This window comes from Rhyacophila brunnea, unplaced genomic scaffold (assembly GCF_057557595.1).
Source record: "Rhyacophila brunnea isolate RB1 unplaced genomic scaffold, BYU_Rbru_1.0 scaffold_20, whole genome shotgun sequence".
Taxonomy (NCBI): Eukaryota; Metazoa; Arthropoda; class Insecta; order Trichoptera; family Rhyacophilidae; genus Rhyacophila; species Rhyacophila brunnea.
Window position 1 is genome coordinate 13,759,674 of NW_028232860.1, and position 27,781 is coordinate 13,787,454.

A 27,781-nucleotide genomic window follows, 5' to 3' on the forward strand; every position below is an offset into this window, starting at 1 on the left:
AACACGTCAATTTTGACTAAAAACGTTACCCATTTACTTGAAAAAGAAAACACGTCAATGAATATATTATTATTGTTACTAATAGAACAATAAACAGAACATTAAATGGACGATTTTGGATTTATATGACAAATTATATTTCGTTCGGCATGCGTTATTCGCACCCGTGACCCGCAATCTGCTCATCGCCTAGCCACGATCTTTTTAGACCATGCCTAAACTGAGGTATAGCCTTAAGCACTCAGTACATCGAACATTACCTGAAATTACCGGAAACTCGTAATCACCATTGATCATTTCACAAATATTAAATGAATTTAATAAAGTATATTATATCAATAGTAAAAGTCTTCAATGAAATTATTCGGTATTTTTATCGTTTGGCAAACATAGCATTTTCTATTTGGAGATAACTGAGTCAATGATAATGTATAATTTTGCGAAGGGGAGTACCCAGTAGATATTGCCTATATATATTGCACGCTTCATACAATTTACAATATAGTGAGAAGTGATCGTGGAGTTTAGTGAGAATTGAAACTAATAATAATATAAAAATGATTTACTTTGCATTTCTTCTACTGTCGGTAGTTTATGTGTCAAATGCCGTAACTACAGAGGGTTATTGTGATAAAAAACTTGAACCTCAAGGAATGTTAAATTTTTATAATGTAAGTAGGTACCAAGTCGCACATTGAAAATCGTCTCGACTGGTATAATAGTCATAAATCAAAACTGAGCTGAAGATGCAACTTTTTTATGTGCGTAATATGCAAGGCCGTGCAAGGACAGTGACGTCACACGGCAAGCCAAAATGAATGACGAAGTGCGATATATCGCAATTATACCTGCGCTGCATGTCGGATGAAAATAGTTGCATGCACAGAAGCAATGACATTAATATGGACGAAGCATCTGGAAAAAAAATGACACTCACTTTTTTGTCGGGTCTGCCGAATGGCATACTCTGTTCTAACGCCATTTACAGTAAAGGTGATATTGCTTCCCGATGCTTTTTGTCGGATCTGCCGAATGGTTCGGTTCGAACGGGTTCGCTCAAATGAACATTGACACTAGAAACACTGTTCTAACGCCATTGCTATACAGGTGATATTGCTATAAATTCCCAATGCGTTATATCGCATAATGGAAATTGCGTGACGTCTACCTATACATGTGCGAATGTCACTATACGTTATATATATATTTACTTGCTAGCTACAGTACTGAGTGCGTTGTCCATTAATAATGTCATTGCACAGAACAGAATTAATTATGATTTCGATAATATCGCATTTCACCAATGTGCGGAGTTCCTTTTGGCAACGTATGTTTTAATAACGATGACGTGACGTCGATGTATTCGACATGCAGTTGCAGACGAGACGAGTTTAAATGTGCGATCCGGCTAAAATTCATTTTTGTTTTGTTTTAATCTTTGAATCTAAATGAAATCGAATGAATAACCTTTGGAAACGCATCCACATTGCGTACGAAAATCATTGATTGAAATTATTTTTTCAGTACATTGGATTATGGTATGAAACACATCGGTATGATGACATCGGCAAATTGAACGCGGAAGATGTGACAGAGCAACACAAACTTGGAAATGACCCGCACATGATATCAACAATCCGCAATATGGGAGTGATAAACAAAGTTAAATACATCATCAACGGAACAATCGAGCCGAACGAAGACGGTACAGCGACAGGAGATCTTTCAGTCACTTACCCAGATTCAGGTATGGCTCCACTGAACTCTTACATAATTATATAAGCACTGAAACTAACTAACGTAGTAAATGCCTAAATCCCCCATCAAAAATCCTGTAATTTGGTTATTCCGAGGAAGATGGGACCGACTGAATTTGCTCGTTATATAAACAATACTCGTTATATCGTTATATAACATTTTTCGCACCAAAAAAATCTGAAAACCATCGCAAAAATCCCAGAAACAAGCATGACATTCATAAACTAGGTCCCCTTCTGACTTCACAAAGCTTGGATTTTTTACATGCAATTTCAATCATATTCGTTGATACTGTTTCAATGTTGTCGGCGAAAACACCAATTAGGTACCTACTTAGATACTAGTGTCATAAACGTAATCCGATCCCGGCGACAGTGGTCTTGTTAACTGCCCGGTCGTATTGTATTGCTTGGGGTCGAAAATGTTGTTTTTAAATGATCGACACATTAACAGTTTTGCTCGGTATACCCTAGAAGTAACTCGTTATAAAAGTGAATAAATGTTCGGAGAAAATCATAAACTAAAATGTCAACGATTGTTGACATTTTAGTTTATGACTTCCACAACCGTTCGTTTCATTTTCGTTAACCTAATCTGACCTAACCTAACCTCATTACATCCGAGATCTCGCTATTTCCGTGATCGTAATAACCAAGTTCGACTGTATAATAAATTAATAATATGTTGTAAGTTTAAATGAGACAATCGAGAAATGCGGGACAAAGATGCACAACCAAACAAAGAATTTCACGAATCTTGGCATAGTGAAGAAAGTACCGTTGCTTGACCAGGGGCCTTATGTTAGAACTTGCGAGTTGTAGTCGCCCGGTCGACATGACGTCATATGACATCATTGTGACGTACTACCGGAGTGATAATAGCATTCGAGAATATAACGCTACTAAAATAGTGGCGTTATCCATTGTCCCCATACACAAATAGACATTTCAGCATAATATTATCTATGGTGAGCCGAGTGCGTTGGACGGCTTGCCTCGAGCGTGTATTGGCTGACGTCACAATTACGTCATGTCGTCGGGTGACTTTATATCACTAGTTAGAACATAGGGCTGCAGCATTTTCTTTGTCAGATCTAGTATTTTTGAATAGGCATATTCTATTCATGGCAAAGTTCTTTCGCGAATATCATCTGCAAGGGATCTTGGCATTACGTTTGACATTAAGTTGTCATTTAGTGGCCATATAGCTATCATTTGTAAAAAGGCGCTAAAAATGTTGGGCTTCGTTTTACGTACTTCCCGGTTCTATTCAGATGTCACTGTATTAAAAATCCTTTATAATTTCTTTGTTGTAATAACTTCTTTAAAGAAGCCGGCTTGAGAGTGGGTCGATTGTTTGGGCACCGCATCAGTTGAAATATAACCCTATGATGGAAATTTTTGAGACTCCTTTCGGATAGGTAATTTAAGCTTTATTAGGTTAATTTAGGTATTCGTAGGATGTTTATCACGCTTAAATGGTCAAAGGCATGGCTTGTAATTAGTATATTTAGAATTATCTTCAAATGTGTTAATCTTGCCCATTTTTTGAATAATAAAATGCCTAATTCTTGTCAAATTTGGGATCACAGAGATTATCAATATAATTTTTATCGTAAATATTTCACTATAATAATGTCTACATAAATTATACTAATGGTTTCATAAATGCGTTTAAAAATTAATAAATGTAAAAAATCTTAACACAACTGCACATGGATGTACTGAAATATGAATAGGTATACCTATTCTAAAACATTAGAGCGAGAGGTTTAAAAGAATACTATTTTATGTAATATAAATACTTTATGTAGTCATCGAATGTTTAAAATAAATATGAATGATAATAAGGCTTCAAAATTATATAAATAGATTATCTACAACGTTTAAGGAATGTCCAAGATCATGCTTTGAAAATACAATAAAAGCTCCATTTTGACCTACGCTGAGCATGTCCCCCTTAACAAAATCATTTTATACCATGATTCTATGTGATGATAGTATTGAACTCTGGCAGATCAACTATTGTGACATTAAATTTTTTGAATGTATTTTCTCTGTCGACTTACGATTTAATTTTCATTCTGAGTTTTTCTGAGAATATTTCAAAAAAAAGGCTCACATAGCAAGTATGCAAGCATAACATTTGTAAAATATGAGTTCCGGGCAAATACATATTATATTATATTCAGAATATATTCAAATACATATGTGTTCAGAAGAAATTTCTTCGACATCTTTATTTTAAAGTACTTATATAAATATTTTCCTTTTGACAGTATCTCAAACGACTATTTTCCTTCTTTCGAGTATTTCAAATCATTATGAAACGAGTATTTTGAGAGCTTTCTACAGGGCATGCTAGCCTTTCATTCTCTTCTCATTTCTACTCTTAAAGCATTTTCCCTGCTCCCACGTGGTATAGTTTCCAATCCTACTATTCTGGAAAATTTGGATTTCTATACATCCGTCAATTACATGCGTGATCACAGCCATGACATATTTTGGGTGAAAACTGTTTGATTATGTCAGGCTCACCAGGCACCAATAGCGAGGGCTGTGCGGAGGAGGGTCAATGCACTCCCTAGAGATGTAGACATGTTTAGTTATGTGCTATGTACCTATTTTGTTTTTAAAATTCTATTGTATTGTTTAATTTGTATTTTTTTAAATTAACGTTACTTTCTTAATTTTATCTTTTGCTATAAAATTATTTATTGGTTTGTTTTTTTCTCTACTAATTTGATTTAAGTACCTGTATTTTTATTCTAAAATGCCATGTTGTGAACGTCTTGAATTAATAATTTATAATGTGCTCAGTGTGTCTTTTTTAAATAAATAAATATTGAATAGCATTAACATTATAAAATCTTTCCCGTATTTCATTTGTTGCAGCATCACCATATTGGATTCTTAGCACTGACTACATGAGCTATTCAGTTGTATATTCTTGCATGGACAATAAGGATAGTAACACGAAAAATGGTAAATATAATGGTCTATATAATATGTTTTAGTTCTGATAAAACTGTGTATAATATAGCGACGTGGTAATGCATGCACCAAATGAAGACAATAGGTACTCTAATGAATGCAATAAACTATGGTCATTTGAAAAGATATAAATAACTATGTTCTTGGAAAATACCTATATTTTTTTTTAGAATTTTAATTTAATCACAAAATCTTCAGCGAAGCTTTTTCGAAATGCCTGTTTACACTTAATAACAACAAACGGCACATATTTTAAATCCTCTTGTTGTAAAGATATGAAAACGGTAATCATATATTTTTTTATTCCTTCTATTTCCTTATATCATATAGAATTCCATGAGCTAATATTTTTTTTGGAATAAAATCGGTTACATCAAAATATTACAATACGCGCGCGAGAGAGTACATTCAACAATAGGTGAGACGAAATTTCGCATTCGTCGCCAATCGCCGAGTGGCATTCGAGAGGTACGAGTAGCACGTCGATTTTTTTTGTGATGGCGTCGAAAGAATATATTCTTATATCGTGTAAAGATGACTAAAAATACGTTATGCCAGTACTCGAAAAAGAAAACATGTCAATGAGTATATTATAATTATTACTAATATAATAATAAGCATAACACTAAATGGACGCATATTGAATGTTTATGACAAATTATGTTCCGTGCGGCACGCGTCATTAGTTCAATCCGCGCGTTGCATAGTTGCGATCTTTTTAGACCATGCCTCAGCTGAGGTATAGCCTTAAATGTGTTATAAATAAACATCTTAGATTCATTAGATTTAAACACATACATGCTATGTGCACATCTTTTCACGCAGATACCCAGAATATGGTAATAGACAGGTTTCACGACCTAGCCAAAATACCTGTATCTCAAAAGGAATGTCCGAGAATGTGCTCCAAGAGGGAAGAGATGCTTAAGTTTGTCCACCCAGCTGTTGGGCCCATCGGACCGTCCGACCTGGTCGCCACGCAGACGGGAAGATCTCTTCACATAAGTTTGTTTGTCCGTACTATTAAGCTGTGTTTTTTTATCTTATATATCATTAAATTCTTTTTTTTAAGTCTCCGTGCCTTTCTCTACCATGGCATTTTTTATTAAATTACGTCTTTTAGTAAACTCAGTCAAAGCTCACTTAAGAGCGTGACGATCTCAGTCTTGGGTATCAGCTCCTGAGGCATTCCCAGGCGTAAACAACTGCTATTAGGTCGCTACCCGTAATATAAGAACCACTAATATTGTGTATCCGACTCACTGTTGATCGATACATCCATAATTTAATTTTAATTAAGCATATATTTATACATATTAACGTAAATACGCAATCGTCATAAAGGAGGACGCTGTATTTACGCGTTGTATCAGCATTAATAGCATAGTATTTATTTAAAGTTGTGGTACCTATTTATTATCAAATTTAGAATTAAATTCACAGTATCCTCCTACAATCGGACCCCAGACTAGAGCCCTATCAGTACCTGTAAGGTAGGGTGTGTAGTATTCTATTAAATAAAATCAAAAACTGATAGCAACCACACTCTACCATTATCATTCGTCAACTTGAATAAACACAGTGTTAGAAATGGAATATTTTACGGGGCGGAACACTCTATATATTTTTTTAAATATTAACATATTTTTCTAATATTATGAATAGGTATTTTATAAAAATAAGTGCGTTTGAATGTTTGTTATATTGCTTACCTACTTAGCTCAGATGATCAACTTAATTTTTCCACGAGCTGAACCCACAATCTTAGGGATTTCATGAATCATAACTGTGCTCCGGTACGCTCCGGTTCATTTCGAGGCCTGAACAAACGTATTACATTTGGCTGAAAACAAAACACTCATTCTGGTCTTCTTTTAGCCACTCATTACGTCAAACTATTCTCCTAATGTGTAAATAGCCTACTGCGTAACAGTAAAGGGAAACTATGCATCAGCGTAAAATTCGGGGATTCATGTCAATCTCTCACTCCTATGGCAGGCCGTGAGTGTACGAATATGATTCAAGTGGTACAACAGGCCATGCGGTCTTTTTCATATTTAAGTTATAAAAGACTTCCACGTAAGTCGGTTAAGGAAATAAAAATGGTTAGGGCTCCCGTTTAAAATCACAATAAATCATATTATGTTTTTTCTCTTCATCATCATTTTTTACTTCATAATTCGGAAGGTAGTACCTACCACCTGACTGAGGCATACCTACCACCCTCACGACGATGCTGTGCGCGATGATTACGCCGGTGAGGCCTGAAGAGAACTTCAATCTAGTTTACCTATTATTCCAACCGCTCAAGTCCGGCCTAAGACCACTAAATACTGTCTACCAAGTGTATACGTCAGAAGTACGAGATGCTGCATGACCTGGAATGACGCAAGAAGACTGGCGAGCGACTGGAATTCTTGAAAGCGCCATGTGGCTTATATGAACTCCACCTAAGGGGTGGACATGGCCGAAGAATAATAAATGTATATACGCTTTTTACATGTTCACTCATACTCAATTCATGTGGGACACTGTACGCTCGATCAAAATACATCTTGCGATTGACGCGTTGGACATTCCCAATGTGTCCATAAAATAATTGAGGTTTTCAGGTAGAACTCATATAACTATAGGTAGAATATTTTTCGTTACATATTTGTAATGGCAGATTTTTTTCATTTTAGTCACTAGCTGGCTACTCAGCAGAACGCCCAAGATGCCTGCTGCAAACATGATCGATGTGGACGAAACGATTGCACGTGTTAACCTGAAAATGAAGGACTTCAAGGCCATCCCACAATCTGCAGCATGCAACAGTGCAACTGTCCAAGAACTAGCACTGGCTGCGTCCTTGGTCGCTCTACTTTCAATGAAGTTCCTATAATCATAGTATACATATTATAACGACAGGCCCACTACATTCAGGCCGCGGCACAAAACTGTAAATGTCGATCATATGTTATTGTGAATCATTGCTTATACTTCGAATGCAATATGGTAAATTATTAAGGTTTCTCTTCTGCGTTTACCGCGAACAAGTTACCGCATTGCATTCGAAGTTAAGTCATCGAATTAAGAACTCGCCATTTGGTATAACGAGAATTTAGCGATCCAATTTTATTTTCGACAAAAGCACCCTGATTTCCTTACGTATTCTGCCATATTAAATATTAATACCATATTCGGTGACTTGGGGATAAATAACACTTTAGTTTGTTCATAAAAATGCTCATAATAATATGTTTACAAAAACATACTATTAAATACGTCTAATTGAATAATGCCATTGTCATCAAATTAGGGTGACATTGTAAACTTCTAATTTCACATCTTGAAAATGTACCTGAAAAAAATATTTTTAATATCTCTCTATATAATTATTTCATCATATCACTGTATACGTCATATTGTCGACATTTTAAACTCTTTAGATTTGTGTAAATTATCTAATATTAAATTTACCCTTATCAACGCCTATAATACTATTAATAAAAAGTCATAGTGTAATAATACAATAAATTTAAATTACAATTATTATAATTAATAATATACTAACCTTCTGCACGGTGTTGCAGCAGCGCTCGAAGGTATTTATTTGAAGGTATTAATTAACATAGTTTAAATTTTTGTGTTTATTTTATTAAAACAAGTGTGTTCATTTTTTTGTTAAATACAATATGACGGTAAAATTATTTTTTCCACAAGACGTAGAAATAATTTTACCGATTTCACGAACCCGATCTGAGCTCCGGTGCGCTCCGTTCCATTTCAAGACCTGTGTTGCAGGTCTGAGATATTCGAAGTTTGTAAAAAAATAAATATTTTTTTATCATTTTGTTTTTATTTTTCACTTATTCACAAACCACATTTTTAATACTTACTCAAAATCGTGCAATAAGGGTTTATTACGATAGAAAAGTAACAATTGCCCAAGCTTAACCCCTCTTTGACAATAATGTAAGTTAGGGCTGTTTATTCAATTTCTTAGGGATAACTCTAAGACGGTGCCATTTTTACTATTACGTGTTACGAAGTAAATTCATAACAACATAATATTTATTCATAGTCTCTTTGTGCTCGGCACACTGTGGGCTGGCGAACGTAACAGGCACGCACACAGAAAAATTGTTTGGGGATGCCAAAAATCCAAAAAATATTTTTAATATGGCGGGAGGGGCAGGCTTAACAAAAACTTTTGTTAGTACCACTAACTTCCAAATTTACCTACCCCGCTTATTGCTTATAGCTTCCCGTCGCTTCAACCGTAGAATACCACACTCTTCCGGGTGCATTATTCATACCCAGACACGCCACATTTTGATTTTCGCAATAAATACCTAAGCTGCAGATTTATCTAAAAGAGCTCACCAAAGAGTTATTGCGAGCTATCACATCCACAAATAATTATTGATTGCACATGGCTTAGAATGTGGAGAGGAGTAGGGAGAATTCGTTGAAAATTGTTCAATATACAAATTATCTGGGGTCACGATCCTCAATCATGATGAAGAATAAGAAGAAGTAACATTTTCAATTACCTAAATATTTTTCCGTTTCTAGCGGTGGTAAGAACATGAACCCCCCCCCTTGTGTCCGCATCTGTAAAGTGTGCAATATTTTTGTCGGATCGTCCATAACATATGTAAACTATTATGGTTTAGTTTAGGCAGGGTTCAAATGATTTTTAAAAACTAACTAGCACCATCTGCAAATTATTGTATCTTAGTTCAATGAAAACAAATATGTCTGTCTGATAATGTTTAGTGTGCATTATTTATGTCGAGTCTTAACAGCCTACTTCTACCCCTCGATACTGATAGACACTGTATATTAAAATGAACTATTATTAACAATAATTTTACATAATATAAGAGAAATGGTAATTTAAAACTTGGGTTCTTATTTCACTAAAATCAATGTCTTTTTACTTAGCAGGGCAGTACAGTAGTAGTACCATTATTTGCTGTATGCAGTACATTGTCAGGCCTTTAGCGGGGGTCGGGGAGTTAAAAATTCAACTGAAAGTGCGGGGGGGGGGGGTAAACGTAGTTCTGCAGTTCGCCGCTAATTCGCCAAGTATCATATGCCTGATATCTGCATGATCGATGTGCATGTGCCTGACAACGAAGGACTTTAAAGCCACCCCACAGTATGCAACACTACAACGGTCCAAGAACTGGTACTAGTTACGCTCGTGATCGCAGTATTTTCAGTTCTTATAATCATCTAATAACTATATATCTCAGTAATTACTGCTAAGCAGATGAAATGATAATGGGCTGTACATGAATGGACAACAAAAAAATGATTTGTAATTCTCCAGAACCCTTTTTAGAAAAATTTCTTAGATTTTAATTTCTAACACACAAATTTCGAAACACTAATGTCGGGTTTTTTTAGAAACCCAATCCCAAATGGAACTGTCAAAAAATTCTCGGTGTCCACCCGAATTCCGGAGTGGTGTAGGTCATGGCTGGGGGTGGCTGAGAGGTCTCTAGCCTGGGGTCCCGGGCTGTGGGGGGCCCGGCGTGTCGGGTTGACCAGATAAGTGAGATAAACACACATAATAAATTAGCATATTAATATAGTAAACATTAATATAGTAAACAAATTCGCCTGCAGCGCTATTATACTTCATAGCCATGAACATTTTAAATTGTGCAATATATTTTCTGATTATTATGTGTCGATACTCGACAGCTCCATTATTAAAAGTAGATGTATTAAAATCGCCAATAATTCACTGTATAAGTACCCTTAATTTGAACTTAAACACAATTTGAAAAACGTTGATGTATTGTTTCACACTGCCTTTAATCTTAGCGGTAGGTAGGGGGCCCGCCAAATATCCTAGCCTGAGGGCCCGTTTCAAGATGTGGGGGCCATGGTGTAGGTACACCGAATGCAATAGACAAAAGACCGATAAACGAGAAATTAGGCTGTGTTGTGTTGACTAGGTATGTGTATAAGTTAACTGCAATAATACTTTTTTTTATCCATTTTCAATTAATATTTTGGAACCTCAATAAAAAAAACCAAAAATCGATCTTTGGCCCCCCCTCAATATTAAATCCTGAGTGCGCCACTGAAACGACCGTAAGGACGCCTTAAAATCCGCTGAATAGTTGATCTCATAAATATCCATCGATATAAAAGGTAGCAAAGAATAAGAACGAAAAGAGTGGAAGGATTTAGGAGAGGCCTTCATCCGGCAGTGGATCGACCCCGGCTGATGATGATAATAATGATACAGTCGAACTCGGTTATTACGATCTCGGACATAACGAGATCTCGGATGTAATGAGGAAATATTCGTTGACATTTTGGTTTATGATTTTATCCAAACATTTTTTTCACTGATATAACGAGCAACTTATAGGATATACCGAGCTAAAATACTGTTTATGTGTCGATCGTTTAAAAACATTTCGACCCTAAGCAATAAAATCCGACCGGACACGATGCCGCCGGGGACGGATTACGTTTATGACACCAGTTAAATATCTAAGTATAATAATTATACCTACCTAATTGTTGTTTTCGCCGTCAATAATGAAAAAGTTTACACGCATATGGTTGAAAAATCCAAGGTTTGTGAAATCTGTAGGTACCTACCAGCGTTCATTACAATAAACAACTTATTTTGTAGTTTATGAATGCCATGCTTGTTTCGGAGATTTTTACGATGGTTTTCAGATTTTTTATTTTAGACTTTTTTTGTTATGTGGCCGCTCATTTAAAAATACCTATTCTCTGATATAACGAGTGCCGTTTATAACGAGCGAATTCAGTCGGTCCCATCTTCCTCGTAATAACCAAGTTCGACTGTATATATATATATTTAAATTCCGGAATGCCAAGAGTTTTAACCGTTGAAACAATAAAATTATTATATGCGTGAATTTAATGAATATTGGAGCCAATCTACATCTTCACGAAGGCCTCCCTAAACTAATTTCACTTCTTTCAGCCATATGCGTTGCATTGACATGCACATATTATGCTGAACGTAACTATACAGCGGCCCTAGGTCTACCTTCTGCCGATTTCTACATTTAGGGTAGCAGCAGTGCTGAGCCCGAACCACCCTACCCCACCATGCAATGTGTGCGCGCCTGGGGTGAGGACTTGGATCCATGATCTTAAGTGACATGATGTCATGTAGGTACACTATCATTCCATGAAGATGGATCACAAAATGAACCGTGTACATCATATTATGCACATTTTAATTAACCTTAGCCAAATAGTCAACCTAAAACTGGATAAAACACAAATTATTCAGGGGCTGAACGCTGATATTATTATCTACATCTGTTGAGAATGGGTAACAGCAAGGCCTGAACAAAAACGATGCATAAGTGTGAGTGAGAAAGTATTCGTCACCCTTATAATCTCTGCGACACGCGCTAGACTAAGATAAAAGGTTTACAGATGTGTGAAATGATTTTGCTATGGTGTCGCCGCCAAATCTTAGTTTGTTGCTTAACTAAGCGTCGATAACCTGCGAGCGCGTGTTGCTAAAATTGCTATTTTTAACAAAAAGTCAAAAGTGGTAAATATTTTTAGTTAATTAAGTAGAAAAAAAGACTGTTTATACTAAAAAATTCGACTATTTATCTGATAGGGTGGCAAGTCTGATCATCCAAATCAATAGCAGATACCAACTTCGTCTAATACAAGTGTATGCTCCTACACAAGCTACCCCGATGAAGATGTGGAGGACCTTTACGAAGACATAGATAAATTTAAAAAAAAAGCGTAATTGCCACTATAACAACATAATGGGTGACTTAATGCGTGGATCGGCTCATACCATCGCGACGATATAGCTGTCGGGCGCTTTAGATACGGCCAGAGGGACACAAGGGGCGACATGCTGGTCGAGTTTACCGAGAGAAATAACCTGCATGTCATGAACTCTTTCTTCAAAAAGAAGCCTCCTCGCAAATGGACGTGGAGGAGCCCAGCAGGAGTAGTGAAATTGATTACATTCTCACCAACAAAAAGAATATTTTTTAAGACTGCACCGTACTCATCAGATTCAATACAGGCAGTGACCATCGCATGGTGAGATGTAAGATAAAATTTATCACTGATCTCAAAAGATCCAAACTGCTGAAGAAGCCCAAGAGAAGCAAAGCCGAATTACAGACTGAACTGACAAATAGACCTACATCTTTCCAGGCTGAAAATGATCCTATCTCCCCCTCGAACGCAGAAAGCATAACGCGCATAATACTAAAATCTGCAAAACAACCAGATAAATTCGCATCAGAGCCCGCACCCCCAAAAAAGCTTTCAACCGATACGTTAAATCTAATGAAACAGCGAAGGGAAACAAAGAGTCATATTCAAGTATCAAACGATCCCGAATACTCTACTCTTTGCAAAAGTCTCCGTAAAAACATACGTGAATATGAAGATATTAGATTTAATATGACGCTGACACAGGCTACTGTGGAAGCAGGGAGAAGGCAAATTACAGCACTAAAAGTGGAGGACGTCACTACTGTTTTGCGAAACTGGGATAGTTTATTGAACAGAGTGGTGGAATTCTACAGTTCGCTCTATAATGACGAAAATGGAAAAAATGCGACTATTTCAAACCATCTGAGGAACGATGATGACGAAAACTGTCTTCTTGAAGTCACTACCTACGACGTATAACATGCAATAAGAGGCATGAAAAATGGAAAAGCTTCAGGAGAAGATGGACTTACGATCGACATTCTCAAGAAAGCCGGACAGACCGTGAACGAAGTGCTAGCACGGCTGTTCACAAGAAAATGTCCCAGAGGTGTGGAAAAGTGCCTCGATCATCGTCTTCCATAAAAAGGGAGATCAGGAAGACCTGAAAAATTATCGACCAATCAGCTTATTGCCAATTCTCTACAAAGTCTTTACAAAAATACTCTCTAACCGCCTAGAAATTGCTCTAGATGAGAATCAACCGAGAGAGCAAGCTGGGTTTAGAAGAGGCTATAGCACGATGGACCACATCCAAGTCGTCAAAGAAGTTATAGAACGGTATCAAGAATACAGACTGCCACTATACCTTGGTTTCATTGATTATGAAAAGGCATTTGATTCAATAAAAAAATCTTCTATTCTAGACGCCCTTAGCAACCAAGGAATTTCCAGACGCTACAAAAACATATTGAACAGTATATACAGTGATGCCACAGCATGCCTGAAACTCCACAAACGATCGTGTAAATTCCCCATTAACAAAGGTGTCCGGCAAGGTGATACCATTTCACCTAAAGTATTCATTCACCTAAAGTATTCATTATTCATGTACCTAACCGAATTTTGTTTTATTTTTTATTAAATGGTACATGTTCAAACACGCGCGTCAATATCATTTTACTCCCTACTTCAATTATAGTTTGTCAATTTATGGCTACGGCCGTATGTTGTAGCTTAACCACTGGGGAATGACAAAAGAAATGGCGTATTTCAAAAAAACACTACCTTATTCTTAGGTCAATGATTATTATAAAGCAATCATTATTCATAAGATGTGTATCACACTTGAATGGTCAATAACATAGCTTATAATAAGTATCTTTAGAATCATCTTCAAATGTGTTAATCTTGCCGATTTTTTGAATAATAAAATGCCTAATTCTTGTCAAATTTGGGATCACAGAGATTATCAATATAATTTTTTATCGTGAATATTTTACAAAAATTATCTCGTAATAAATTATACTAATGGTTTTATAAATGCGTTTAAAAATTAATAAATGTAAAAAATCTTAACACCACTGCAGAGTTATGTACCGAAATATGACTATATTCTAAAATATTAGAGCGAGAGGTTTAAAAGAATACTATTTTATGTAACAAAAATACTTTATGCAGTCAGAAAATGTTTAAAATAACTATAAAGGATAATAAGGCTTTAAAATTATATAAATAGATTATCTACAACGTTTAAGGAGTGTCCAGGATCATGGTTTGAAAATACAATAAAAACTCAATTTTGACCTACGACGAGCACGTGGGCCGTTAAGAGCTAGTCAAAGAATCTAGTTTATCACAAGTTTTGTTTTTGTTTTTTTACGCCAAAGAAGTATAACTTCTAACGCGCGTACATAAGTACACCGATTTTTTTGAATAGTTCGTTCTTCGCCAATAAATATAATAATAACGTAAATAATACATCGATCAATAAATACCTACACTGTTTTGAAATTAATAATTTGTCAATAGATCCAGTGACGTCCCTAGACAAAATGCCCCCCCCTAGGCAGTGCCAAAATGCCGCCACATTTTTATACAGTATTTTATAATAAATGATCCTTTCATGTCTCCTATATCTAAGAAATATGTGTAGTATGGACACATTACTAACAATATAAATTTAATTTAAATGCCATATCTGCTTCAATAGACAATATTGCGAGTCTACGGTTTCAGATAGGTATATTTAAAAATACACTTGACAACTTCCAAAACTCGCGAGTAACTGGCAAACATATTTGGATAAAATTTAAATTAGGTATGCACATGTCATTGCTGTTTACCAAAAACGTGACGTCCAAGGACAACGGAAGTAAACTAGACATCGCGAACCCGACAAAAAAATCCTTATTCGTACCTAATTAATACATTTTGTTTCCAACCAGTGAGTTGATTTTTTTAATGGAAATATATTTCCGTTATTACTAAGTTTAGGTATCTATTTATATATCATCATCAGCCGGGGTCAATCCACTGCTGGATGAAGGCCTCCCCAAGCTTTCTCCAACTCTCTCGGTCCTGTGTCGTTCGCTGCCACGTATTTCCGCCGAACTTTACCAGTTCGTCAATCCAGCGGCTTTTAGGGCGACCCTGTGGCCGTTTCGTGCCCCTTGGGTACCACTGGATTACGGCATTTGTTCAGCGGCCGTCTTTTCGGCGAGCAATGTGCCCCGCCCATCTCCATTTCAGCTGTTTAGCAACGTCTATTACATCGCGTACTCTTGTCTGCTTCCTAACCCATTCGTTTCTCTTACGGTCCTTTCGCGTGATGCCCAACATACACCTCTCCATGCCTCGCTGTGTGAATCTTAGCCTTTGGACATCTCTCGTGTTGAAGGTCCACGTCTCGCAGCCATACGTGAGCACGGGTAGCGCACATTGGTTGAACACCCTACGCTTAAGACATAATGGTAGGTCACTCTTGAAGATACTATTCAGACGTCCGAAAGCACTCCATCCCAGCTTTGTTCTTCGAGCAATTTCATCGTGCATGCTTCCGTCTATGGACACCTGCTGTCCGAGATATACGTAGCTGCTGACTTGCTCGAGTTGGGTGCCAGAAATACAGATAATCGCAGGGTCCGAAAAACAGTTCCTCATCACTTTTGTCTTTGAGGCATTTATCTTTAGACCGACCGTTTGACTGACATCCGCGAGTTCTTGCATTCTACCTTGGAGGTCTTTCGGGTCTTGTGAGAGTATAACAATATCATCTGCAAAGCGCAGGTGACTGAGGTGTCCCCCATTTATTGGAACACCTTTTTCCTCCCAATCAAGTTTCCTTAATAAGTCCTCAAGAGTAGCGGTGAATAGTTTAGGTGAAATGGTATCACCTTGCCGGACACCTTTGTTAATGGGGAATTTACACGACCGTTTGTGGAGTTTCACGCATGCTGTGGCATCACTGTATATACTGTTCAATATGTTTATGTAGCGTCTGGAAATTCCCTGGTCTATAATTGAGAATTTTTGATGGAATCAAACGCTTTTTCATAGTCTATAAAACCAAGATATAATGGCAGTTTGTACTCGCTCTATGATTTCTATATATACCTAGTGATTCTCCTCGATTTGCCGCCCTTTGGGTAACTGGCGCCCCCAAGCGACGCTCAATCTGCCTACCCCCACGGGAAGTCACTGAGTAGATCCTTTCCCGCAGTGTGATCATTAACAGGAACTGTTTTTAATTGAATTTATAATGAAGTGAATAATGATGTACCGTAAAATTGGGTAAGCTTAGATCAGTGATATTTTCAAAACGTAGCAATCATACCATGTCAGCATTACAGGTGTGACATATTTCAGTGTTCATGTTCTGTTATCAAAACAAATCAAAGTTGCGATGTGCAGTTGTCAGCAGATTTCTCAATCATAACCTAGATCAACTATGACTATTATGATTTCTTAAATTGCAACCTAGATACTCTTATAATGTATTGGATATTCAGTTGTATATATAGAGAAGGACGATGATGGAAACGGTCACTCCTCACTCGATCATAACTTACATATCGGTGAATCGCAGTCCTTTCGATATAGTCAGTAATACTAGTACAATAGCAGTAACCTCCGTCATAACTTCGACCGATTGTATTATTTTGTCAGTAAAAAAACACCCACGGTGGCCGCGCGGCTTAAGCGTTGAACTATCACACCGTGGGTCCCAGGTTCGAATCCTGGGTCTGGCAAGTCCACATATTGTTTTTCAATTTGTGTGTGAGTCAGGGTATGGACCTAATAGGTTGAACAAGTGGCTGGCATCCATTTCTTGTAAAAAACAAAAATCTGTTAAAACAAACCTCTACTCTGTGGAGGCCCATATGATCCTATTAGGATTGGACATGGTCGGATAAATAAACTCTCTCTTTGATTCATGCGAGCAAATCCTTACAGATTTTCTCTCTACACTCTTCCCATCAAAACATATGTTTTCTCCTCAAAATTTGTTAGATTTACTTAGGTTTAGGTACACTATATAAATTTGGTATCAGGCATATCATGATTACTGTGTTTCAAGAAAATCTTTAATTTTTAATAATATTAATTGTTGTCGATGCTCGTAAGTATGGACACTGTTCTTCCGATACGACGGCCTTATGTATACATAATAATTTATTGTCCATGACAAATTAAGATTCTTATCATTATTCAATTTATTGATTTCATAACTAGAGTTTAATTTTATTGATCGTCTGATAAGTCACCTGATATGATATCTGATTTTTTAGGTCGAAATTGCTTTACTTTATTATATAGGTAGGTAGGTATATTTCTAATCTGTTTACCAAATACCGGTGCAAAAATTACATAATATTTTACTAGCGAAATACGAAATAAAGTACATAGTAACATCTACTAAATTAAACCCCCGTTTGGAAAGTAAGCCAACGCCAGCTTTTGAGAGTCTTATAAAACGAGTTGGGCGTGACTTTTCATGTAAGTAGTGTTATAAATATCATAAATTATGAATAAAGTGTGTAACAAATATTTTACCTGCACATCTATTCCATACACAAGACTGCTATCGGCGGCTATCGTGGGTAGTTTATCATATGTATGTATTGAAGTATTATAATTATTACGATAAGTTAGCCGTCTAAACTGTCAAAACCGTCTATCTCGCTCTAAAAGTTAATACAGCCAAGAGAGGTGTTGTTAAAACATAGCACTTTTTGATAGTTCAGACGGTTAACTTATTGTATCAATTAACCGTTCAATACATATTATGATAAACTCCCGTCGACAGCCGCAATGTGTATAGAATAGATGGACTAGACCACATAACCACAATAATGTTTATGTAGTCCATCAATGGTGTTAGTCTCGTCATCATTAATCATTCTTACGTGATCTCCAGGTCAGTCAATTATTTGTCGTCTGGTATACTTTCAGAATATCATCACCATCAGCCAGGGTCGATCCAATGATGGATGAAGGCCTCCTCTAGCTTCTTCTACTTTTATCGGCCAATATTTTTTACTACTACGTATTATATCCATCAGACTTTACGAGTTTGTCTATCCAGCATGGTTGAGACTGCAGTGTTCCCTAACCTTTTTATACCTGTGGACCGGTGAAAACTGTAGAAACTGGTCCCAGACTTCCGAGAAAGCGGGCCTCTGATATGAAGACATGTTATTCGCGCGCGCCGGGAATGGCAAATAATGAATAATATCGCATTTTCCGGGGCAGTTCGCGTCATTTTTTTTACAACGTTTTTATTAGCTCGTATTCTTGTTTGTCCAGTACAAGTCTTGCAATCAATTTTTAACTAACTTCCCGACTAGCTAGACATTTGAAACTTTTAGAATATATCAGAACACGATGCCAATGCATTCTTTTAATACTTTTAGCCATTTTTAAGTAGAATTGAATTCATTTTCAGTTAATTCTGTTTTGTATGGAAAGTTATTTCGGAAAAAATTCGTAAAAAGTAAAACACTATTATTGGTTGCTAAGAGGGTCCTAGCGACTAAATTATTATGTGTTTTATAAAAAATAAGTGTGTGATTTTTTGTTATATTATGGCCAGTCTAGCTCAAATGGTAAAATTGTTTTTTTCATGAGACGGAACGACAATCTTGCCGATTTTACGACCCGGAACGGCGCTCCGATGTGTTCCGGTCCATTTCGAGCCCTGATATTATGGCCTTTCATCTTAGCAAAGTAGATATATTTAACTGGGTTAGGTTAAATAGTACATATACCTTCATTATTTTACCATGAAGTTAGGTAGTCAAAAACACAATATATGGCTCAAGAAACTATCTAAATAATATCTTTCCTCACTCATAATTATTATTGTTTCAAGTAATTTTCTGATTTTGTTTGTTTTTTATTACATAAATGATTTATACCTACACATATTATTCAATATTTTAATTTATTTAAAGTTTGTCCATTATGCATGAGGTATAAAACGCGAGATAATAAAAAAATGCTCTTAGCAGGTAGGTATAGAAATGCATGTGTAGGCTACACACACAATACATACACCCTTGCAAATCAACGCGACTCGCACAACACTCGGCCTTAATCGAGCGTATCATCGAAGCCCTACGTTAGAATGTGAAGCATCAGAATTTTTTACGACTAAAAATGTCTCAGGAGCAGATACCCAAGGCTGAGGTCGCCGCGCAATCAAGTTTGCTCTGACTGCGTTTACAGTGACTTTCTAATAAAAAGCGCCCATGGCAGAGAGGAGCACGATGAACTAACAAAAAATATTAAGTATAATTTATAATTATATACTTAGGTACTACCTTATACAAAAACACAATTCGGCCATACAAAACTATGTGAAGATACATTTACAAATACAAACTAATGGATATCAATCAGGGTGTTTCTATATATTATGCATTTATTATACGTAACAACAACGGCGAAAAATCGTGATTATTTTTTAATTATTTCCACAAATAAATCACCATGCGTGTATAAAAATATACATATCATGCAGCGACATCTAGCTATGGTACGCCAAAGGTAGTTCATTAAAAACTGTATTGTATAAAATGAAAAGTGGGAAGAGTAACATGTCTTATAACTCAATCGATAGATGTCACGATAAAAAACAATTTTTACTTGGATGTTAAAAAATATTTTAAATATGTAGAAGTATTTAACTCTTTCTACTGAAATAAATAATAATAACAATAAATAAAGTAAAAGAACTACGTCATCGATGTGAGACAATACACTCCCTCATCTTGGCAGAGTCATGTTTTGAATGTTGGTAACGTTCAGCTTGAGTTTCTGAAAATTAGTTAATAGGTATTTTGTATACTTACCTAGTTCTGAAAATAACAACATGAATAACTCCAATATGCTTGTATTAACAAAAAGTCAATCGTCGCGCTATTAAAACCATTATAATAGAGCTTCCCATGGCCCCCACACCCTGAAGCGGGCACCCAAGCCAGGATCTTTGGCGGGCCCCCCTACCCACCGCTTAGGTTAAAGACAGTCTGTCGCACTACAGTGGCGTTTTTCAGATGGTGTTCGAGGTCAAATGAAATTCAATTTTTAGTGATTTTTGAACGAATTAAAATAGCACCGCAGGCGACTTTTTTACCATTAGAGCAGATTTAAGATGTGTGTATATCTCATTTATCTGGTCGACTCGCCACGCCGGGCCCCCCCTGAGACCGGGCCCCTAGGTTACAGCCCTGTCGACCCCCCCCCATGTGGGGGCCATGGAGCTTCCTACCACGTAAACCCCAAATCAATCATGTTCTAGAGCGCAATGCAGAACCACCTGTCACAACTAAGACCATCATAGTAGGTATATTAGTCTATGACTGACTTCCTTGCTCAAAACACTATGCACAATTACTAAACGTAGCCCGTCTTAGTTATGAACGAGTTGTCTATGGTTAAATGGCTACGTTCGCTTTTTCTATTGAAAATATTACATACCAATCTTACCATATTTAAATTTCTCTTTTTCACAGTTTAGGTCAGTGGGTTCCTGGGTTCGGTGAGTTAGTCTCAGGGGTTCGGCGGAGGTTAAGACACACCCGACTCGTATGATTCGTGATGACCGCTCTGGAGATTTTCATATCGTTTGTTACAACATATCTTTACGAGCAATCCTTTTCGAGGATGCTGGACATAAAAACGAAGAAAAGGAACAGACTTTGTTGCGAAAATGACATGAGAGTGGCACTTGCCAAGGTGAAGCCGCGCATTTCTGAACTGGTCTCTGAAAGGCAACAGCAGAAGTCACACTGATTTGCAGTAAGTGTGAGGCCTAAGTCGACAAAAACAACTCTCGTGTACATCCGTGACGGGGCGGATGCCCAAGTCTTATTCGGTATATTATTCCCGTGTTAATAAATATTCGTATAACCTCTACCACGCAAAATCGTAATAAATAAAAGTTCTCCATGAAACAACGAGTGAATACTGTGAAATGTGACAAAAACTAACCCACAATGGAAATGCCGGCGCAGTATAAATTAATAGTGCCGCGGCAATAGACCCGTAATAATAACGCGTCCAATATAAAGATTTTCGATGTAACCTCTATTGTAAAATTGTCATTGTTTGCCCATGTGTTAGTCTAAATAAATTGCTGTCCTGCGCAGGATTATAAATAAAAATATGTGTTATCAATAACTATGCCCCATGATGTCCACACCCCCAATCGAAGAAATGCTGATGAAGGATCCTACTAGTCCACATGTGAGTCCTTATTCCTCTCCGTATTATACAGCGTCGGCGTTCGCGTTCGCGTTCGGCGCAGCGTTGAGCGTTTTGCGCAACTCAAACGTATAACCGTGTGTGAAAATGTTCATGGACAATGTCTTTTTTTTGGTTATACATTCATATGGTTATACGTTTAAATTGCGCAAAACGCTCAACGCTGCGCCGAACGCTACCACTCAGGACGTACACTTAATATTCATTATTATGTTTTTGTGTGAAAATCATGTTTTAATGGTTTTTTTCTTTGAACACAGTGATGTTGATGCACGGTTCATTTTGTGTACCAGTAAAAAATATACCTATGTTTTGAATTTGAAAAAAATCATATTTTATTTTTCCAATTAAGAAGGGTTCGGTGAATCCGCATATGAAACTGGTGGGGGTCAGTACCTCCAACAAGGTTGAGAACCACTGGTTTAGGTAAATTATTTTGTTGATAATTATTTTAAACGATTACAAAAATATGAAAACTATACTATAGGGGGGAAATAATACATTCAGTTTGTTTTATGTATTTATTAAAATATTTAATATAATATATTATAACCACTGCATGTTGGCCATTCGGCGTAAAAACCTCAATATATATGCTTGATTTTGATTATCAATCCATCCAATAGGTTCCAAATCCTTGGAAAAACATTTTTCCGCTAGGTGCCTCTGGTAGGTAAAGACATCACCTTCCAAATGCTTGAGTGACTACAATGAAGTGCAAGGCGATGTCTTTACTTACCAGAGGGACCTAACGGAAAAATACGAAGCTTGCAATTTGAGACATTTTTTTGATAATTTACAACTTTTATTACAATTTACAATTGTGTTAGTTAGTAAATATTTATCTGAAAATATTAAAAAGAAAAATATTTTTTTATTTTTAGTCAAAGATAAACTTACAAAAATGTAATAAAATGTGAATTTGTTGAATCGGACCCCACCTTATTACTTCACATATTTATTATTAACATTATTTAGTTTATTAAGTTTTCTAAGCATCACCTAAGAGATTTTTGACTAATTCATAGTTTTAATATTTTTTATATTTATTTTAAAAAAACATCAATTTTTATAAAAATATAAATGTTTATAACTTGAAATCCTTTTTATTCATATCAAATTGTATGAAGCTTTTATTCTGAATCTCTCTTTTACTTAGGGTCCATGTTTCACACGCATATGTGATTACGGGAACCACACAATGGTTGAACACTTTGCGCTTTAGGCACAGTGGAAGGTCACTTTTGAAGACATTATTCAGGCCGCCAAAAGCACTCCAGCCTAGCTTTACACTGTGAACAATATCATCAAATATACATCCATCTATAAATGGAGAATACCTGAGTCATCTGCGCTTTGCCAATGACATAGTAATTTTCTCGCAAGACTCAGAAGTTCTCCAAAGCAGAATGCAAGAACTCGCTGAAGTAAGTAACAAAGTAGGTTTGAAAATAAATGTAACAAAGACGAAAGTCATGTTTAACTGCTTTCCGGGCCAAAAAGAGATCCTCACCAATAGCACTCAGCTCGAACAGGAAGCTACATCTATCTGGGACAACAACTCCTACATATATGTATATACTTATATATATTTATTATTATTATGTAAAGCGGTATAGAGATTTTAATAGATGAATGTACTTATATGAAATTAATTTTGTCTAGGTTCCTTTATATTTTACAAAATTACGAAATGGATTGAGAATCACTTGAGAAAATAATCATTTTCATCTCATTATGCCAAGGTCATGTGACAGATAATAAATTTTAGTAATATAATATGTAAACTATTCTAACATTTAATGATACCACGGATAACCAATGATTAATATTGGTATAACATTGTTATTAATGTTATTATAAATAAAACAACAACTTTAATCTAATCGTTAATATGATCCAAATTTAAACGTGACTTGACTTTTTATAGATTAGCTAAATCAGTATTAAATAAAAAAAATATTTCTCACTTGACAATGTTTTTCTTACCTAGTAAGGACTAGGCACGTCAATAAAATATGTGTCACAAAAATAGTGAAATAATACAATAATGGTGTTTTAACATATTTGTTTACAGTAAAAAAAGAATACATTTAATTATATTCTCAAGTAGTCAAAACTACAAAGTCTTCATTAAAAAAAACTGTCAAAAGGTAAACATAACGTGTCTAAAAATTTGTGCCGTATTGTGATGTCCACCGTCATTTCACCATACATATTTACAAAGACTAATCCGTGTCTTCTCCAAGTATCCCATCAGTCATCTGGACCAGAGCACCAAAAGAATATTTATGTAGTCAATCCATATTGCTGGTCTCGACATGATTTTACTCTTACGTAGTCTTTACGATAGTCAATTATATTTTGTCACCTTGCATACTTTCGAAATGTTAAGTAATAAAAGAATGTCATCATCAGCCAGGGTCGATCCAATGGTGGATGAAGGCCTCCTCTAGCTCCTTCTTCTCTTGTCGGTCCATAATTCTTCACCACTACGTACATCCGTCAAACTTTACCATTTCGTCTATCCAGCATAGTTGAAACTCACTCACTTCAGTGTTTCTCAACCTTGCAATTAGTGTATAAAACCATCAGTAAATAAAGAAGTGTGCAAATTCTACTGCTTCATCTTTGCTCGAATAGTTGATAACCGTGGCTTCAGTGTTATTTCGGAGAGACGAAATGCTGCAATGACATCCATCTGGTAGCCCCACTGACGTCCCGTGGGGGTAGGCAGATTGAGCGTTACTTGGGGGCGGCAGTTTCTCGAGGGGCGGCAAATCGAGGAGTATTTTTTGGAATATATAGAAATAGCTACATAAACTTAATAATAACGAAATAATCTTTCCATTGAAAAAATCAGCTCACTGGTTTTGTCGGGTTCGCGATGTCTAGTTTACTTCCGTTGCCCTTCGATGTCCTTGGTGACCAGAAATGACACGTGCAGATTTACGAATAATTACAGTCTGCTATATTGTTAGTAATGTATCCATACAACACATTTCTTAGATATTGGACTCATGAAAGGATGATAACAATACTGTATAAAAACATGGGGCGGCATTTTATCTAGGGACGTCACTGGGTAGCCCTGGTTCGTACTTATTACTGACGTGTCCGAAAAAGTCTTCTAAAATGAAATTTTAATGACTTTGTAACTTGGTCATTCATATTTTTAAAATGGGCGACAACTACTTTTTAGACCGGCGGTTGGGAAACACTGGCTTAGAACGTCCTGGTGACCGTTTAGTGCTCCTCAATCCTAAGAAGATCATATTAGTATACGCATCCACATCATTGAAAAAAACATGTACTTTTTGCCAGACATGGGTGTCGAACTCGGGACCTACGACGGTATATGCCTACGCCCTACACGTTACCGTTCGGTCATCGTGGGCGTATGTATAGTAATAATAACTACTGGAGAGAACATTTTAAGTTTACATATTATAATAATCCGTCAACAATGATTAATATGCCCCTTACATCATACTATAATTCTAACATTCAGGACCGTGTCAAGAGTGGTTGAAGCCCAAGTGTCAACTTCTCGGTCGTTTCCTCGTGGCTGAGGATCGTAACGATCTTGAAATTCTCTCATCTTCTGAGCGATCAAGATTTTCCACTCCTATCGATCCTCTGCTTCTCTCAGAGCAGAGTGACAGTTGTTGCTCCCAGTAAGCTGCTTCACTTGGTCGCTGCAGTGCTCTGACGCTCTTCCTTTGCTCCGTCTTACCTAACCTGGAGGCTACCCAAAACCACCAGTTTCTCCAGGTTATCCGGTCCGTGACGAACAATATTATACATACATATACAGCTAAAGTATCTATCGGTGGGTGGTTTTTTTTACTATCCATGGCGCAAAATTGTGATAAAAATCATGGAATTTCTGCTAAAAGTTGGTAAGTCGATAATTTAGGCATTTAGAGTTAACCACGGATTATGTGTCCAAATATAAATATGTATGCTAGATTAAACGCCATCCGATGTACAGAACATATAGGTACATAAAGCACAAAGAAATTAGCATAATGCCTAATTATTTTATAAGGCATGTCAAACATTCAAATTGCAATTACTCCATAACATGATTTCGAGACTTACTAACTTTTGGCAGTAACCCCACGAATTGTCCTTTCAAATTGTAAAGCTGTATGACTCGATCCAGTTTCCAGCATCACTTGCTGTAGAAAGAAATATATTTTTACAACGTTTCCATAATTGGAAGGATACCGACCTGTTCTATTGAGTCTTTGAGAGAATACTTTTTGATATTTCTATACACAGCTGTGATGCAATAGTTATAGATCTTAAGTTATCAAATTTAATATTATGTATTTTAAATATATTTTACGTTGATTCTCCGATTTGCCACCCTTTGGTAGGTGATACCCTTCGTCGTTTCACAACATACCAACGTACTTCATATATCTATAACGCAGAAGTACTATTTTTTATTATTTTAGATAGTCACGTAATATTATATTAAACACAGAACTATATTTTTACAACGTTTTTTTTAGGTCATATTCGTATTTGTCCGGTGGTTGTTTGTCCCGTACAAATCTTGCTATCAATTTTTAACTAACTTCCCGACTAGCTAGACATTTGAAACTTTTAGAATATATCAGAACACGATGCCAATGCATTTTTTTTAAATACTTTTAGCCGTCTTTAAGTAGAATTGAATTCATTTTTAGTTAATTCTGATTTGTATGAAAAGTTATTTCGATGCCATTATTGGTTACTAGGGGGTCCTAGCAACTAAATTATGAATAATATATACGTGCGTTACTATTGAAATAAATATGAAATGACATGTCATTATTCAGTATTTCTATCACGTACAATTTTTTTTGAACGTTTAAGCTAGTCAAGTCAAGTATATATGATTCAACAGAAAACTTAAAAACGTTGTATATAAAAAGTTCTTTTTATCTTGTAATTATTTATGTTGACTTTATTGTTTCACTAGTGATTTCAGACTCTATCACGATAGACCTTTATAATATATTTCAAACAGCAATCTTATAAAATTACAAAATAAATTTAATTAGTTTTACATAAATTTCGGATGGACTACGTCTAGTTGCACTGACTGTTCGGTGGCCTGTGTTTTATTATCGACCAAGACAGTTAGTTTTATTTTCTGCCAATAGATGTTACTATAGATTCAGTCTATTTGAATATAATAGCAAACGTTCAATGACAGGTGACAAAATGCATAATCATGGACGAAACTGACCATAAACGAAAAATAATTGTCAATCACAACTCTCTATGGATGGATGGTGACTTTTGCCTGTTTATTTCATCATCACTGTGCTGCATTTACGAGCAGACAAAAGTCACCATTATTCTATGGTGAGTTTTGTTTGATTTAATTTAGACCAAAGCGATCTTATTATAACAAGCGAAGGTAAACTATTCCTGTTTGGTTATTTTTGCGTATTTCAGAGAAGTGTTAGAAGTTTTCAAATGACAAATCAGTAAAACTCACCATCCATAGTATAAGTAGTGACTTTTGCTTGTATATTTATAACGAAGGATTTTTTTTTTATAGAGTCAATAATGTCTATTGACTATGTACACATAACGACTTTTGCTTGTTAAGATTTTATCGAAAGTCATTTAGTGAAAAACAAATAATACGGATTTAAGCAAAATTTTACTAACTAATGTACCGTGGTGAGTTTTGCATCTTAAAGAACATAATTTCACGCTTCGGGTGACATACTCAACTCGAAACTGCCATTTTCAGGGTTGGTGACTTTTGCCTGAACGGTGACGATATTATGTATTTTGTTCATAATATTATTAAAATATATTTTCTGGGTATTTTCCCGCCTTCTGAATCCTGGCGCTATACTGTGTACTCCCAAAACTCCGTGTGGTACAGCTAACATTTATAGTAATTTATTTAATATGTCCCGATTATTTCAGGATGACGCCGAATAAAACAATCTTCCTCTTCCTACTCATTGCTGCGGAAACAACATGCAGTGATATTATGAAGACTAATAGTTATACCTGCAACGAAAACATTACAGTTTTGAAAGATTTTAACATCA

At 36.1% G+C, this 27,781-nt stretch overlaps 1 protein-coding gene across 3 annotated transcripts; it reads left to right on the top strand.

Annotated features, from left to right (window-relative positions):
• The first annotated feature begins 494 nt into the window (after nt 1-494).
• LOC147071223 (lazarillo protein-like) lies at nt 495-27,781 on the top strand. Of its 3 annotated transcripts, none has more exons than XM_085948259.1 (4): nt 495-671; nt 1,525-1,747; nt 4,653-4,742; nt 27,654-27,781. In XM_085948259.1, the coding sequence occupies exons 1-4, from the start codon at nt 558-560 to the stop codon at nt 27,656-27,658; spliced, it is 432 nt and encodes a 143-aa protein (XP_085804385.1). In that variant the 5' UTR covers nt 495-557; the 3' UTR covers nt 27,659-27,781. The 3 variants fall into 3 exon arrangements, with proteins under 3 accessions (XP_085804385.1, XP_085804386.1, XP_085804384.1); XM_085948260.1 differs by lacking the exon at nt 27,654-27,781 and adding an exon at nt 20,960-21,082; XM_085948258.1 differs by lacking the exon at nt 27,654-27,781 and adding an exon at nt 7,436-8,754.

Excerpts from the sequence above, each read along its gene's own strand:
- LOC147071223 (XM_085948258.1), top strand. The coding sequence starts at position 558 with ATGATTTACTTTGCATTTCTTCTACTGTCGGTAGTTTATGTGTCAAAT. Across the intron at positions 1,748-4,652 it reads AGTCACTTACCCAGATTCAG|CATCACCATATTGGATTCTT; the intron begins GTATGGCTCCAC and ends CATTTGTTGCAG. Across the intron at positions 4,743-7,435 it reads GGATAGTAACACGAAAAATG|TCACTAGCTGGCTACTCAGC; the intron begins GTAAATATAATG and ends TTTTCATTTTAG.